General features: G+C 45.5%; 2 protein-coding genes across 4 annotated transcripts in view; both read right to left on the bottom strand.

Moving 5' to 3' along the window:
- Positions 1-10662, bottom strand: part of ralgps2 (Ral GEF with PH domain and SH3 binding motif 2) — a 60717-nt gene extending 50055 nt beyond the window's left edge. For both annotated transcript variants that reach the window (XM_079267170.1, XM_079267171.1), the window contains exon 1: positions 10534-10662. The gene's annotated coding sequence lies outside the window, so the exon portion shown is untranslated. The remainder of the gene's footprint in view (positions 1-10533) is intronic.
- A 1029-nt stretch (positions 10663-11691) lies between these two features.
- On the bottom strand, positions 11692-14861 carry coa7 (cytochrome c oxidase assembly factor 7). 2 transcript variants are annotated; one of them, XM_079267575.1, is made up of 4 exons: positions 14743-14861; positions 14392-14589; positions 12700-12840; positions 11692-12403 (listed from the first exon to the last, which is right to left on the bottom strand). In XM_079267575.1, the coding sequence occupies exons 2-4, from the start codon at positions 14495-14497 to the stop codon at positions 11958-11960; spliced, it is 693 nt and encodes a 230-aa protein (XP_079123701.1). In that variant the 5' UTR covers positions 14498-14589; positions 14743-14861; the 3' UTR covers positions 11692-11957. The 2 variants fall into 2 exon arrangements, with proteins under 2 accessions (XP_079123701.1, XP_079123700.1); XM_079267574.1 differs by having other exon boundaries at positions 14392-14607; positions 14743-14773.
- Positions 14862-14882: the final 21 nt, after the last annotated feature.

Here is a 14882-nt window from a genome sequence, read left to right as displayed (position 1 = left end):
GGTGCGTGTTAAGTACACACACACACACACACACACTTTAGTTAGATGTGTACACCCTGTTTGTGAAATTCCACTGGTTCTAAATCGGTGTTGTAGCAGCAGCTTGCACCGTGGGGTGTGATTAGGCTTTTTTTAGATACACTTGCCTCCTTCTCTCTCTCTCTTTCCTCCTCCCTCGATCCCTGCAGCGCTCCGGGTTGATAATTAGAGCTCAGGCTGTACAGACAGGCTGTCCGGGGCCTCGCTTCTGTCTTTTCTTCTGGAACACCCCCCTCCAGTGACACAGACTCACTCGCTTTGTACAACTCTCACAGAGCGACGATAACGCCGATGCCTTCGATCGCCCGGCCGACGGCTACAAGCAGCAATCGCATTGAACTACGGTAAAAAAAATTAAAACCAGGAGCCACAATAATGGGCCCAACTGGTCTTGATAACAGTATCTGGTTCCCAGAGAGAAACTACGGTGCCAAGCTTGTGAGTAGCGGCATGTGGCAGCGGGCCGTCACGTGTGGGCAGAGCACCGGCCTACAGCTTTGTGAGTGTGTGTGTGTGTGTGTGTGTGTGTGTGTGTTGGCTTCAGCCTGATTTGTGGCCCAATTGGGAGCGGGCAGGCGGCCCAGTCCAAGTTCAACTCTACTGCTGAAGACTAGGCGACCTCAGCGGGGTGACCGATGAGTGGGGGAGTAAAATAAAAAAGGCCAAGGAGCGAAGAGGAGGAAGTGCGGCGCTGGCAGCAGCGCGGATGTCTGCGGTCGTTCCCTGCACGGACTATTAACGAGGAAAGGGCCGGACAACGATACAGGGCAGCGGAGCGGTCCGTAATGTTTAGAGGAAACTGATACCATCTCTACGTCTTCCTCTACGAGTCTCTGAGGACCGGCACAAGTCAGACCCACAGCAGTAAAAACCTCCTCATGGACACAGAGCCAACACCAGCTCAGGCCTTAAAAAGTGATGCTGCACGCCAGATATAAAGACAAAACCATCACGATGTTACAGACAAGGCACTCTCTAAGTGTGTGTGTGTGTGTGTGTAGGATATAAATGTGACTCCTGCACAGCGGGCCATGGTGTAAAACCTGCACGGCATACTGATCCATCATTTACTGTGGTTCTGGTCCACAATTCATTTCAAAACACTGAGGCTTTATTAGATTATGTCGGCAGCCATCGGCTGATATTTCTTCTTTTTGCATCTTTCAGTCTCAGTTTCTCACTCCGCTGCAACTTCCCCCTTCGCTTTGTGACGTAAAGCTTTTAGTGAGTGAACGAGAATGTGAAGAGGGTCCAGGGCTCCAGGTTGCCACTGGCCTTTAGTTGTTGTTTTTAAACCTATAACAAATTGCAGAACATGCATCCTAAAATAAATATTCTTTGAAAATATTTGCAGCATTACTGGTATTGAAATATTGCAGCTACAGTCAGAGCTGGAAACAGACACCACTGCATATATGCGTCGGTGCGTGTACTCGCATGCGGGGAATCTGTTTGAGAGATGCAAATCAGTTTGAGTGTGTGGCGAGACGGTCAACATCGTATGCAAATTGGTTCATCTGACAAAGAACCAGATGAACCGGAACGGACAAACAAAAAGGACCTCAGCGAAGTCTTGGTTGTGAAGCATCCCGGCATCTTTGAGCCAGACGGAAAATTATACCGTTTTAATGAAAGTTGGAGGTTTGTATACAAATTTGACATTGTTGGTGGTGAATCATTTTTCTACGACGCTGCTGAACAGCTGTTTGGACATTAAACAGCTGTTGCTGCCAAATATAAATCTAATCATACGAGGTGAATGTATCCTCACCATAGTTACACCAAATAATGTCTGCAATCATTTTCAAGCAGTTCTTTGTTCTTGCAGTCATGAGAGTCACGCTTTTAACAGAACTTCCTCGTCTGTCACTCAAAACACGGATCTTCTGCCCTCGCGTTGAAGACAGAGACAGACCGGAAGCATCTCGGAGGGTTGGGTTCTGGTCGGGCCTTCAGGGCTTTTGAGTGAGACACTTAAGAGAGACATGACATGCTGCAACCTGACCAACCAACCAATTATGCAAGAACACACACACACACACACACACACACAAGGTCCTGGGACAACAATAGCTTCTTTCTGGAAAGAACAAACCGACTATGGTAGTAGAGTATAAGTGCGCTCCAGTCAGCCAAAAGGTCATACAGTCTTAATGTTACTTTAAAAAAAACACACATACATGTTGTAGCCATGTTGCAGGCTAGAAAGTTCATTTTGAAACTGTGGTCGGGACAAAATAGACTTTGGCGGCCGCCGCAGTCCAGGTTATAAATGGGAAAGTCTGAAACACTCAAAATCTACAACCTCCATAACAACGAGCTCATCATCCTCCAAGTTATTCGGCCGGCTTCTACGTTGGTCTACTCTGCTCAGATACACGACCCAAAGGAGCAGTGCAGCAGCCAAAACCGCCACGGTAAACAGGCTGTAGTCTGACATCACGTGGAAGAAGTCTTCAGTGAGACACAGAGCGAGGAAACCATAGCTGACAATATCTCCGTGAGCTTTTGAGCATTTAAGATTAGTTTTGATCCAGGACTCGAGTCCCTTTGAACCTGCTTAACTGAGCAAGACTGAGAAAACAGGCCTCCCATTACAGCTACACACACACACACACACACGGCGCTACACGCATGACTTCCCCTAACACGGCATTGCCCCGTCTCCAGGGCCTGATAAAATGAGCAATTACAACTTAAAAACACAAAAGGGAGCGCTGACGAGAGGGACAGGCAGGGGAAGCAGAGTGGGGGGGTAAGTGTGTCAACTTCCCAACACTTGTGAGAACCAGAACTTCACATAGAACAGGACAGGGGGGGGAGAAAACACAAGAGAGACACGGGAGGAGCTAATACTTTTTAATAAAATAAAACCGTCATGGTGGAGACAGAAACAGAGTGAAAGACAAACAGAATGTGTTGAAAACAGAGAGACAGAGTTCTGCAGAATCGGACTACGTCTCCTGCTAATATGTCCTCACTGCCCCCATCTGATAGCAGCAGCTGTGAAAGATTGTTTCATCTTTCTCATAAGGCAGAACAATGTTACACTGTGTGCTTCTTCCAGTTAGGGTGTGTGAGAGAGGGAGAGGGGGGGGGGGAGGGAAGAGGAGCAACAGCTGAGGCCAGAGAAACAGCTGTATCTCTTCAGCGCCTGCACTCGTCCTCCCCTCCCCCCCCTGGAAAGAGCCGCTCACACCCCCTGTTCTGTCCCTCCTCTCCCACAGTGCAGCATGGCCGGGGGCTCCGATCCGATGCGTGTGCTGGAGCTCCACACACGACTACCGGTCTGGAGCCTCTGTTCTCCTCTCGGAGGACGAGTACAGACAGGAAGCTGCTAAACATTCATCTATTGACTAAAAATAGGAGGGACATTGTTTCCAGCGGCAATGTCCCCCCCCCCCCTCCTCCAAAATCCTCCCAGCTTTGTCAGATTCAAAACTATGAGACAAAAGGAAACCAGAAAAAAGATTGAGGTTATCCTTTCACAAATGAACGTAGGCCCGTCCATCAGGTCTCTCCGGGGCCTTTAGTTGACTTAAGATTTCTTCATTCCGATTAGTCGTTTGTTATGCTTATTGTGTTCCCATGAATATTCTGGTAAACACAAGATTTAAAGTGGTGCTTTTGTGTGATTCTTAGCTTAGCTGATAACAGTCGCATCTGTAAACGAGTTCGTCTCAGGACTTGTTAAATTTGCATATACACAAAGAAGAACTTCCAGGAATTCAACATATTGCAAATATTCTTTAAACAAAGATTAAAAAACAAACTAGGAGGAGCAGACAAAAGCTCCACCTGTGTGTAATGTGTGGTGGGAGGAAACAAATGATTCATTAAAGTTGCACATTATGTGGGAAGATGCAACTGAATATCTTCTACTCCTGCAGCGTTGCATCTTATTCTTCTTCTTCAAATAGTATTAGTAATAAGAGAAATACACACAAGTTTATACTTCCTTTGCCAAATATTCAGAAATTTACTTTAAATTAGAGCAGCAACTAACGACTATTTTTAATATCAATTATTCTGCCTATTATTTTCAATTGATTCAAAATCAATTCAAAATTGAAGAAAGATCAGTTTCTCAAAGTCTTTAAATGTTTTGTTTTGTCGGTCCAAAACAAAACAAAGACATTCAACATAGTACACCGTGTATAAAAACAGAGAAGCAGCAAATATGGATATTTGAGGCTTAAAACCGCATTTCTGCCATGTTTGCATTAAAGTGCATTTAAAATTGGTTGCAGATGATTTTTTATTAGTCGACTAATCGTTGAAAATCTACTTTTAATAAAACGTACACTTGTACGCAAGCGAACTGTTTTTCCTGTTTTCCATGTAAAGCATTATGAGTTTCCTTAGAGTCGAACATTTAAATAATGTTAAACCGTTTAAATAAACTCTTCTTCCGTTAGTATAAAGCCTGCGCTGCGTCCGTCACTGCCTTGTCTGGAACAAGCAGAAGAGTTTCACTGCACTCTCACGCCAGGTCGGATGACATCGACGTTTAATATGAAAATGGTGTGAATGAAATGATTTAACACCCAGCGTGACAGTTGGTGATGTGAAGTGTGTGACTGTGGGCATGCGAGTGCAAGTCTCTGTCTGCATGTCGAGACCCGACCGGTAGGGAAACCTGACAAAGGAGACAGGAAACAGGTTGTCTCAGTCACACAGAACGAACCGGATTACTTTGACACAGGGGGAACACACATCTTCTTAAGACACGAAGCGTCAAAGAAGTGCAGGATGGGGAAAGAGGAGAGATAAAAGCAGAACAGGTGCGGAGGTCGAGGCTTCGTATTTACATCTACGCTGCTCGAAAAAGGGCCAAAAAGCAAACAGACCACCTGAGACGGGCTGACGGTGAGGAAAGAGTGCAAAAGAAACCGTTGGCGAGCAGAAGAGGAGCAGGAACCAGAGGGGGAATCGTGTTTGTCTGATCTATTGTCTTTGGCGGGGGATCAGGACCGAGTTCACGAGTTTCCATGACAGCGACGAGGCTCCGCTCTCGGCCAGAAACACTCAGAAAGACAGACGGGGCCGTGTTGTGAGGACCGGCCTCGTCTCTGATGCAGACTGGTGGATCGGGACAATGTGAAGAGGAAGTGGAAGAGGAGCGGCTCTCTGTTTACGTACAGCAGTGGGGGGGGGGGGGGGGGGGATCATGGCCTCTGTATCTGTAGAACAAAAACACCACAATAGTCCCGCCGACATCCATTTCACTGAAAACACACACACACACACACGACATCCATTTCACTGAAAACACCTGAGCACACACAAAATGAAGTAAGAGCAGCACTCACTCGGTTTGGATGAAGTTTATGAGTGTGTGTGACGGATGAGGTCGGGAATACGCTCGGTTTCTAATAGCCTTGCATAACAGTAAGAGGTGTTCCTAATATGTTGTCCATCCTGTTTATATCCACGAGGGAACCCCGGGGCTTCTTTTCCTGATCGAAAGCCCACTTAAAATGTCAGACTTCCCTAAAAAAAAACAACATTTAGAAATAATCCCTGTTAATCGTCACTTAGGTGACACACACTAAGTGTGTGTGGTGGTGTCAGTGACACAGACCCTGTCCTCTGCTCTTGTATTTTCATTGTGTCGTGTTCGGGACAATTCTGGGCATCAAACTCGATGCCGGATCGTACGTACGCATCCAAGAAGAAGCTACGAAAAATGGAGGAGACAGCGAAAGAGAAAAAAAAAAAATGCATTTATAGCGAGGCGATGCTCCGAGCGGACAAAGCTCGCTCCAAAGTGTGGGAATCTGGGGTTGGCTTTCACCCGCTGGGGAGCACCGGAACCCTCGCTGAGCCGGGGCCAACTTTCAATGTTGCATTTACAAACCGCGACAGAAAGACCCTACTCACTGTGCCTTTAAGCGTCAACCAAAATCATTTCAGGAGAAACCACTTAAACCCAGGTTTAAGATGAAGCCTAATTTTCCAACCATACAACCTCCTGTATTATTGACATATTCCTTTCAGCAGCCTGCTGCCTTCAAACTTCCTCTGGTGAGAATATTCCAGATATGCGAAGTCACATGACACAGGAGGCAGAGCACCAGCCGGGGAGTGTCAGGTGGAGCGAGACCCTCACAGCTGACATTCTGACCGCCTCAAAGGCTGAACCCCTTTATTACAGGCCTGTCCCTAAACTCACCTCTGACGACCCCCCCCATGAGCTAAAACTGCGCATACACACACACATATATATATATATATATACACATATATGACGCTGGAGAGTTTCTCTGTGGTTACATACAAACAATGTAAATAAAATAATGAAATCACTGTAACTGTAGCCTATGATGAAAGATGCTAGCTGCTAGTGTACGCTCCATAGAACCCGCCTCCGTATGTGGATGGGGCCAGCTAGGAGGGTCTTTTTTTATTAATATATAAATACAAATATTTAAATTGAAATGAGCCTGTAACTTCCATAACTTGTAAGGACTTTCCGCTTCGCACCGAACTACGCCTCTGAGTAATTTGACACACAGAGGAGCTCCATGTGAAGTGCTGGTCTCGACCTGCCCGACTATAACTGACAAAACCTGGTGAACAAAACAAGGCGGAGGCCACTGGAGGCAAAGAGCAATATTTCAACACTCGCACACAGACAGTCACATGAGCTTCACCAAACACTGGGAGGGAAGCCCCGGGTTTCCTCAAAATATTTGATGACTTTTGCCTAATTTAAAAACGAGGAAATAAGAGTTACTTCATGCAAAGTAAATCGGTAAAAGGTATCGAGTACATTGTTGAGTCAACATTCTGATTGGACTGCAATCACCCCGAGAACTATTGTGACATTTAAAGACCCATACAGTAGAAGTAGCCGGTGTTTTATCACATCCCATCCCCAGCTGCACTTCTAACAAGAACAAACATCAACCTGCTGACATCGGCAGAAATGGATTTCATAAAAAGCAACAGAACATATTCCGCATCGTCGTTGTCCGTCGCAGCGAAAGAGCAATGATGACAGATGATGTCAGACGAGATCTGCTTTTATGACTCAGCACATCTCCACGCAACCATGAACGTGTACGGCTTGGTATCAAACCCATGTGAGTATTTAGGTCAGATGCTCCATGAATAAAATACGTTATACGACGAAGATTCATGAATGCTACGACAAAAGAATCATACTCGGTGATCTCAAACGAGACATATTTACAAACGTCCCCAGAGGACGAGAAGACGGAGCAGGAAGTAGGGGAGCGTGTGCGTTGGTGAGCTCAGCGTATGTCGAGGCATTGTGACGGATGTTGCCTAATAGTTACACCTTGTGAATCTTAGGCGGATCAGACGGGACTGAAATAGCATCAGATCCCCGCTCACAACAAGAAGGCGACACGGAGAGTCAGTGAGGCAAACGCCAAAAGGAGAAGCTCGTAACTCCAGAGAAGAGAGAAGTTGAGCAGCGGTCCGCTCTCAGTGTAGCCCTTCATGTGTGAGCCGCTCCCAACTCGAAACAAGAGCTGTGATTACAACACTGGAGGAACCGCTTGGCAAATGCACTCATAACAATAAGAAGAGGCAGCTTTTGCACAACTTCCTCAATTGCTCTGTTCGAAAAACAAAACAGGCCCATTGCTCAATACGCAATGAGACGTAGCGGTGGCCTCTGAGACTTTCTGGAGTGGAAGCCAGGGCGTCCATTATCCTCGTCTGTTATCTTCCTTCTCACACACAAGCACGCACGCAGTCAGCTAGTCAGGCGCTAGCCGAGCTCACACCCACAACACCCACTTCACCCGACTGCCAGCTACATTACAAACACCTCATATATTTAAATAAAAACACACAATATCATTATCGGTGTTCCAAAACGACTCGTGAAGCGCAGAGGCCTTTTACTGAGAGCAGCCTGGTTGGCTCTGTGGAGCAGAAAGGGAACACAGATAGCCGGCTTTGCCGGGGCGGCATCAGAGGAAGAGCGTGACGACATGTGACTTCGCAGTTCCCATCTGTGCCGAACGGATGTGCCAGACATCAAGTTACCCTGGCAACTGGGCAACAGCGAGCACCGGTTGGAGGCCACACAGAGAAAAAGCTCGATGCCGACCAAAACGCCTCTAGAATGTGTATCGCGCTCAAAGGGAGGCCGACGGGACGGGAGCTCCTTCACTCAGAGAGCAAGCTGCGCGTTCATATATGGCTGGCTGCACGCAGACGAGCTCATAATGCATCTGAGAACATTTCACATCAACTGAGGAGTGAACGTGATGCAGGGAAACATGACCTGAGGAAGACCAGGGATTGAACTCGATGACGCAAAAAAAGCCCCGCGGTGGTTTATCCCTTTCTCTTGTAAACACACGGCTCTGATTCTGAGAGGGGAGTTTCATTTCACACACAGACGTAATCTCTAACTAATCACATTTGCAGGCCTCGGACAGAGCAGCCGTACCACGGTGCTGAACAGATGGGCCCCCACGTACGCGAGGCATCTCTGGGATTAGCTCAGCCCAGACGGTGGAGGTGGTATGTGGACTCACCGAGGGTTCTCTAAAAAACTAAAAGCGCTACCTGTACCATCCTCCTCATGGTTGCAAAGACAAGTAATGTAGCCTTAGATACTCAAAGTGATGCAACTGAAAATGAGAACAGCGTTGCAACCAAAAGAGTGCTTGTATATCCTCCAGGGCGCTCACATGCTGTTGGCTTAAGACCGCCGGCACAAATCCCTGGATAGAATACTCAATCAAGCGTATTCTATTGGATTAAAACCCAAAGCCCCGGTGCTGAGACTCCTCGTGTAAACGTTTCGGATGTGGCCCCGCTGACCTGTAGGGGAACCTCCCTCTGGTGAGCTATAACTATGTGCAGCTCTCTCCCGGGTGTCGAATGAATCAGAAGAAGGAGAAACCAAAGGAGATTCTTTTTCTGACATATGGAGGACTGCATTTGGAAATAATTTGAGTACCATCTCCTCTTTTGGTCTTAACTTAGGTTATCTACCCAGCACGACTCAACGCATCTAAATGAACTGGTCTGGAGAGATGCTGCATCTATTTCACTGCTGAAGCCAAACGAGATTGTTTCAGTCTTTACTGCACAACACGACGCCGCAGCACGCTGTAGAAGGCGTGCCAGTCATGAGTCTGGACTGACCTCTGGGTCATGTGTTACGTGTGGAGAAGAGCAGCGGCACACAACCGCGCAACACATCGATATGGAACATTCCTTTAAAAACAGGGGGGGGGGGGCGTGAAACAGGACGGTGACAAAGAGTGTGTTAGATAGGCGGCCTAATAGTGAATTCATCTTAAAACTAATTCAGCTTGACAGCTTATAGAGCAGGCCCACTCAAGTGTGTGTGTGTGTGTGTGTGTGCGTGTTCCCAGTACATGTCTGTGGATATTCATGACCTCACAAATTAAAAAGGAACAATGAGCTACCTTTGGTCAAAGAGCATTTGATATATATTGTGCACAGTTTATCTACTATCACACATGCACTTCACATTAAAATGATCGACATGTACCTTCATCTCAGGTGTGGCACAACATCTGAGCTAAAGCCTCAACCTCAATACATGGTGGTCTATAATATACTCGGTACAAGTGATTACCATCACTGCTTCAGACTGATGTTGTTGGAGGTAGACAGGCAGAGTGTTGTTGACGAGAGTGCTTTATACATCTATCAATTTAATGTAATTTAATTTGGATATCAGCAACTATCAAACTGAACATGGAACTTCCCCCAGACTCAACACACCCTCACGACTCGTGCTTTTGCTTAACCGAGACATGCTACGGCTAAGACCAGTTAGGCTGCAGCTGTACACAGTGTTGTTCGTGGGTGAACCCACGCCACACCCAAATCACTCCCCGGGGGTTAACCGTGCAGGGGGGGGGGGGGTGGATTCACCGCCAAAGAGCGCGTGCAGTAGGTATGTTATTGCCGTTTGGGCTAACGGGACATTAAGTCTCCTCCAGTCTAACCTAAACACGAGCAAACTGTGCATCGACTCGAGTCAAACTAAGTAAAGGAATCACAAAATGCAAACTCACCCCGACTCTCTCACCACTCTTTTCTCAAAAGGTTTCCACGTTAGCATGCTGCAAATTATCGCTAGCTTGATGCTAACTTAGCTTTAGTAAAAGGGAGCGCATGATTTATTATTTATCATGATGTCAAAAAAAAACTGTCTCGGTGGTGCTTCTTCTCGGTGCGTGGTGTGGGGGCGACACGTGGGTGGAGGAGGCGAAAATGAAAAAATAATGTGCTAAAATGAAAACCTGTGCAACCAGCTACACATGGTCTCCATTACAACAACAACAAAAAGAACCAGGACAAGTCTTAGTATCGGTTCTATCACATCTCCTCGTTAGCCTCCTCTTGATGGATGCAGATAACGGAGCATCCTGCGCGTAAAAACGAACACATCCAAACGAGGCTGAACGTTAGCTCGCTACCTCGACGGCTTGTGGGAGGAGGTGGTGGTGGGGTTCTTTAACTCACCGAAGTTCTCCGTTTTCCTCCTTCTTCTTCTGGTGTTCCAGCGGGTACATCCGAGGCCGCCGGAAGACCACGAGAGACCGCTAACAGGTTTGTTTTAACGCTCAGGACTCGACGATGCGCCTCGCGACAGAACAGCTGTGTTCTGTTTTGAATGAGGGCTGGAGGGGCGGAGCTAAGCGCTCAAAGAGGACCGGTCCGCCCATCATCCTCCTCCTCCTCCTCAACACGCCGGTTTAAGTTCATATATTCCCTTATAGACAGAAATATGTTGTTGTTTGTTGAGCATATCAGTCAACAGGCTGCTGTCGGTTAAACATGCTGACAGATGGGGCCTCGCGCCTGTTGGACCCCCGGATAAAGATAAAGCGGACTGTGGGATTTTAAAAAAGACGCAAAGTTCATGTCTTTGATTCTGACTCCCTCTTGTGGTCCATCAGTGATTGTAAGACTAACCGGTATTACATGCTGGTTTTACATTGTTTAACTGAGTACATACTACTGTACGAACGTCTTTGAGTATTTCAACGTTATGCTACTTTCTACTTCTTCTCCACCTCTTAAGGGTAAATCTCGTTCTTTTTACTGCACTTTATGTGTTGCTTTTTTCTACTTTTTACATTAAAAAAACATATGCTTATAAGAATTGACGCAGTACTATACTACCCAGTAGTAGTACACAAAGTATATTAAACTGGCACCACATTGAAAAACTGCAATGTTAAAATGCTCTTAAATGTATTTGTTAGTGATAAAAACAGATATCATATTCTAAATTATTTCACTGTAAAAGGGTCACTCTGCATGACGACTCTAACTTTTGATACTTTTAAGTCTATTTTACTTGTAAACTGTGTATTATGAGTACTTCCACCTCCGATAATGTCCCCCAGTTATTAACAATTCTAAAAACAGAATTATATTTTCCTGTTTGAATTACATTTGGTAATTTTGAGCTTCACTATTTACTACACAGTTTGTTCCAATTAAAGTAAATTAAATTAGTTGGCATGCCATACTAACATACACAATGGTTGTCTACATCGTCTTATATGAAGGTTGATGCACACGACAATATGACGACAGTACACTGAGTTCTATAAGTTTATACCACAAGTCATAGTCCTTCAAAAGGTATGATAAATTATCTTGTACTGTACATGAATCACGACTCATTTTATTGCTTTTTCATCTACTTTATAGATTTTAGCTGAACTCTACCAATGCAAATAGTCACTACTACTCCCTGAATTTGACTGTCGACACACTGCGAGTGAGGCAAACATCCATTTAATCATTCTATATTTTTTAAACACATCTCCTACATTTGAACCTCTCAACAGGTTGTTTTTGCGCACACAATCTTGTCCCCACACAAACAACCTGACTGAACCAAATAAAAAAAATAACTTCATCAAGTGTCACGTTCACTCCCCGAACTTGAGCTGCCTCTCCTTCTCCAACCCGTGCAGCTCCTTCGCCCGGTTCTTCAGCTCCTCGGCTTTCTTCTCGTCCTTCTCCGTGCCGTCCCCGAGTCTGTACATGCGACTGGCGTTGGCGCAGCCCCACACGTGTCCCAGCTCACAGGCCCTGTTGGCGTACTTCAGAGCTTGATTCATGTCCTGCGGCACCCCTTTGGCGTTGCCGCCAATGAACATAGCGCTGAGGTTGAAGCAGGAGGGAGCGAAGCCGCCGGCGCAGGCCTTCTCGTAGTACTGCCGGGCTGCTGCCAGGTCAGGCCCCCCCTCGTTGGCTCGTCCGTCGTGGGCCAACAGGCCGACGTTGTGGCACGCGTCTCCAGACTTCTTTCCTCCGGAGTGGCAGGAGCGCATGAAGCAGGAGTAGGCCGTTTTCAGACACTCTGTCACGCCGCCTGGTGGGAAGAACTTTAAATCCATCACTCGAATAAAAATCAGACATCAAGAGAGCAACACAAGAAAGGGCTGCAAGTATCGACATTTAGAAGTACTCAGTTTAATATTGATGTGTTCACCAGTAAATCATATTCTTTATTACATGTTTAGCCCATCACAAGTAGGGCTGGGTGACAATTTAATATAATAATTTAACGTCTTTCAACTGACGCACAATCCAATGTACACCACAATGTAAGCACAAACACCGGAGAGGATGAAATAAGGAAAGCAAAGAGCCACGTTGCCGTTCTACCTTTGCCGGTGACGTGGTAGGCCCCCAGTTTATAGCAGCTCTCTCCGTGTTTATTTGTTTCACAGTTGTGTTTCAGCACTTGTGCCGCAGACTCGTAGTTTTTCTTCACCCCTTCCAAGTAGTCCGAGAGCCTTTGGCACCCTGAGAGCAGCATGTCACAAGGAGAAGGAGGCAGACGTGTGAGGAATTAAGGTTTAAAAACATTCCTAGTATGTTTAACAGCACCCTAGTGGTGGATATTATCTGTCAATATTTACTTATGGAAGTTTTAACCCATGGAGTGTGGTCGTTGAATATATTAAGTGTCTCTGAGGGGGGTTTCCAGATCACGACCATATAAAGTGGTGAGTGAGGTATGTGCTAAGAACGGGGGATGGATGAAAGTGGCTGTAAGGAGGGGGGGGGTGGGGGTCTGACCAGAACAACAGGTCAAAGGCCAAGGAGGAGCTTGTTGGATTTCAGCCAACCATTGAGCAGATCGATGGGCGAAGGAATGTGTAATATGAGACTGTCAAAAAGAGTTGAGATCCCAGGACCAGCCTTAAAAGAGGAATACATGGTAGGCCTGTCAATTAGGTTAAAGGGACACAAAGCGTAAAATTAAGAGTGAAAAGATGAAATAGAATAATTGTTTTAAAGCAAGCAGGTATTAAATAACGAATATAAAGTGATTTTAACAAATGTCAACCTGATGATAATAATGATAGGTGTATCTGAGTAAGGGTGCAGACTGTGTGAGTGTAAAAGTTCTGAAATAGAGGAAGTGAGCAGAGAAGGGCCTGAAAAGATGTGGAAATATCGGCCGTTGAAAAGAGAAGAAAAGAAAGAATAAGGAAAAAAAAGCATAACAATGAGGAAGGATGAAATCAATGATTATTTTATAAGCAAGCGTGTGCTAAATAAAGCGATTAACAACTGTAACTGATTATAACAACTGTAACTAATTATAACAATCGTAACTGTGATTAAGATAACCAATCTGAGTTAGAAAGGTGTGTGTGTGTGTGAGCGAGAGGGGAAGTGAAGGAGCAGAGACGTTAGGATTGCAAAATCAGGCCTACGGGAGGCAAGGTGATCTCCACACGTCCACAACATAAGCACACACACATAATGACGAAGAATGGATCAGGTGCCGAGTGAGAAAGGAGGGGGGTCAAGATAACCCAAAGGTGTTATAAAAGAAGCGACACGCTAACAGACGAGAGGATAACGTCGCAAGAGCCATTCGAGTGCTCCACCTGAGAGGACCCTGGACTTCGCTCTACAGACGCAGCGGTGGACTTCGTCTCTGCTCAAGAAAGTAGAAAAGAAGAAAGAAGGGTAATGACAACCTCTTACAGTGTTTGGAAACCCTTCCTTTATAATCTTGGTGATCTTGACAGGGCGCATGGGCTTTTTTTCACAAATAAGTCATGTACACTGCTTTTTCTTGTCTTTGAAATGGTACTGATGTATATGAAAATGTATATAAAGTAATTCATATGTAGGCATAAGTTAATGCAACCCAGGTTAACTCATTTATTTATTTGTGTTCTGTAATTTGGCAATATCTGTGCTGCTGTGTTGTGCTTGCTTTGGTGATGTATACAATTATATTATACATTATACACATATATATTAAAACAATACTAATATCTAGCTGGTGTCCAATGTTTCATGTGCATTAATCTGTGAACAGCGCACGAGAGTTACCTTCTGGATCGTTTTCTTTGTAGCATTGGAAGCTGTACTCCACTCCCAAATTGTCCAAAAACTGCTCCACTTCCTTCTGATCTTCAAAGTTTATAAGTCCGGCCATATTTTTTTTTTCTAACGTGACTTCAATCGCATGTGCTGAAGGATTAGCTCCCACTACGTCCACTGTGACCTTGTTGAATGGGTAACCGAGCACTGTTACGAAAGCGTTTCCTTAATAAATACAAAATAATACCAAATAGAGATGATTACCAGTAACTGTAAATGTGTTGTAAAAGCGCACTTTAATTACTTATACAATAGTTTTATTTTGCAAACAGCAGAAGAACATGCTCCCGCGTGTCTCACCGGTGTCTCTGCTGATGAATATCTTCCTGGTTTAATAACTTCCTATGCAGGCTTCCGTAGTCCCGCCCCTCTTTTTTCTGCGAATGCACTTCCAGTGTTGTGACGGTTGTGACCTTTTGTTTACTGTCTGTCGTTTTAAA

The sequence above is a fragment of the Melanostigma gelatinosum genome, assembly GCF_949748355.1.
Source record: "Melanostigma gelatinosum genome assembly, chromosome: 4".
In the NCBI taxonomy this organism is placed as follows: Eukaryota; Metazoa; Chordata; class Actinopteri; order Perciformes; family Zoarcidae; genus Melanostigma; species Melanostigma gelatinosum.
This window is presented reverse-complemented; position numbering and strand designations above follow the sequence as displayed.

Excerpts from the sequence above, each read along its gene's own strand:
- coa7 (XM_079267575.1), bottom strand. The coding sequence starts at position 14,497 with ATGGCCGGACTTATAAACTTTGAAGATCAGAAGGAAGTGGAGCAGTTT. Across the intron at positions 12,841-14,391 it reads CAAAGAAAACGATCCAGAAG|GGTGCCAAAGGCTCTCGGAC; the intron begins GTAACTCTCGTG and ends TGCTGCTCTCAG. Across the intron at positions 12,404-12,699 it reads CTACCACGTCACCGGCAAAG|GCGGCGTGACAGAGTGTCTG; the intron begins GTAGAACGGCAA and ends TCTTCCCACCAG.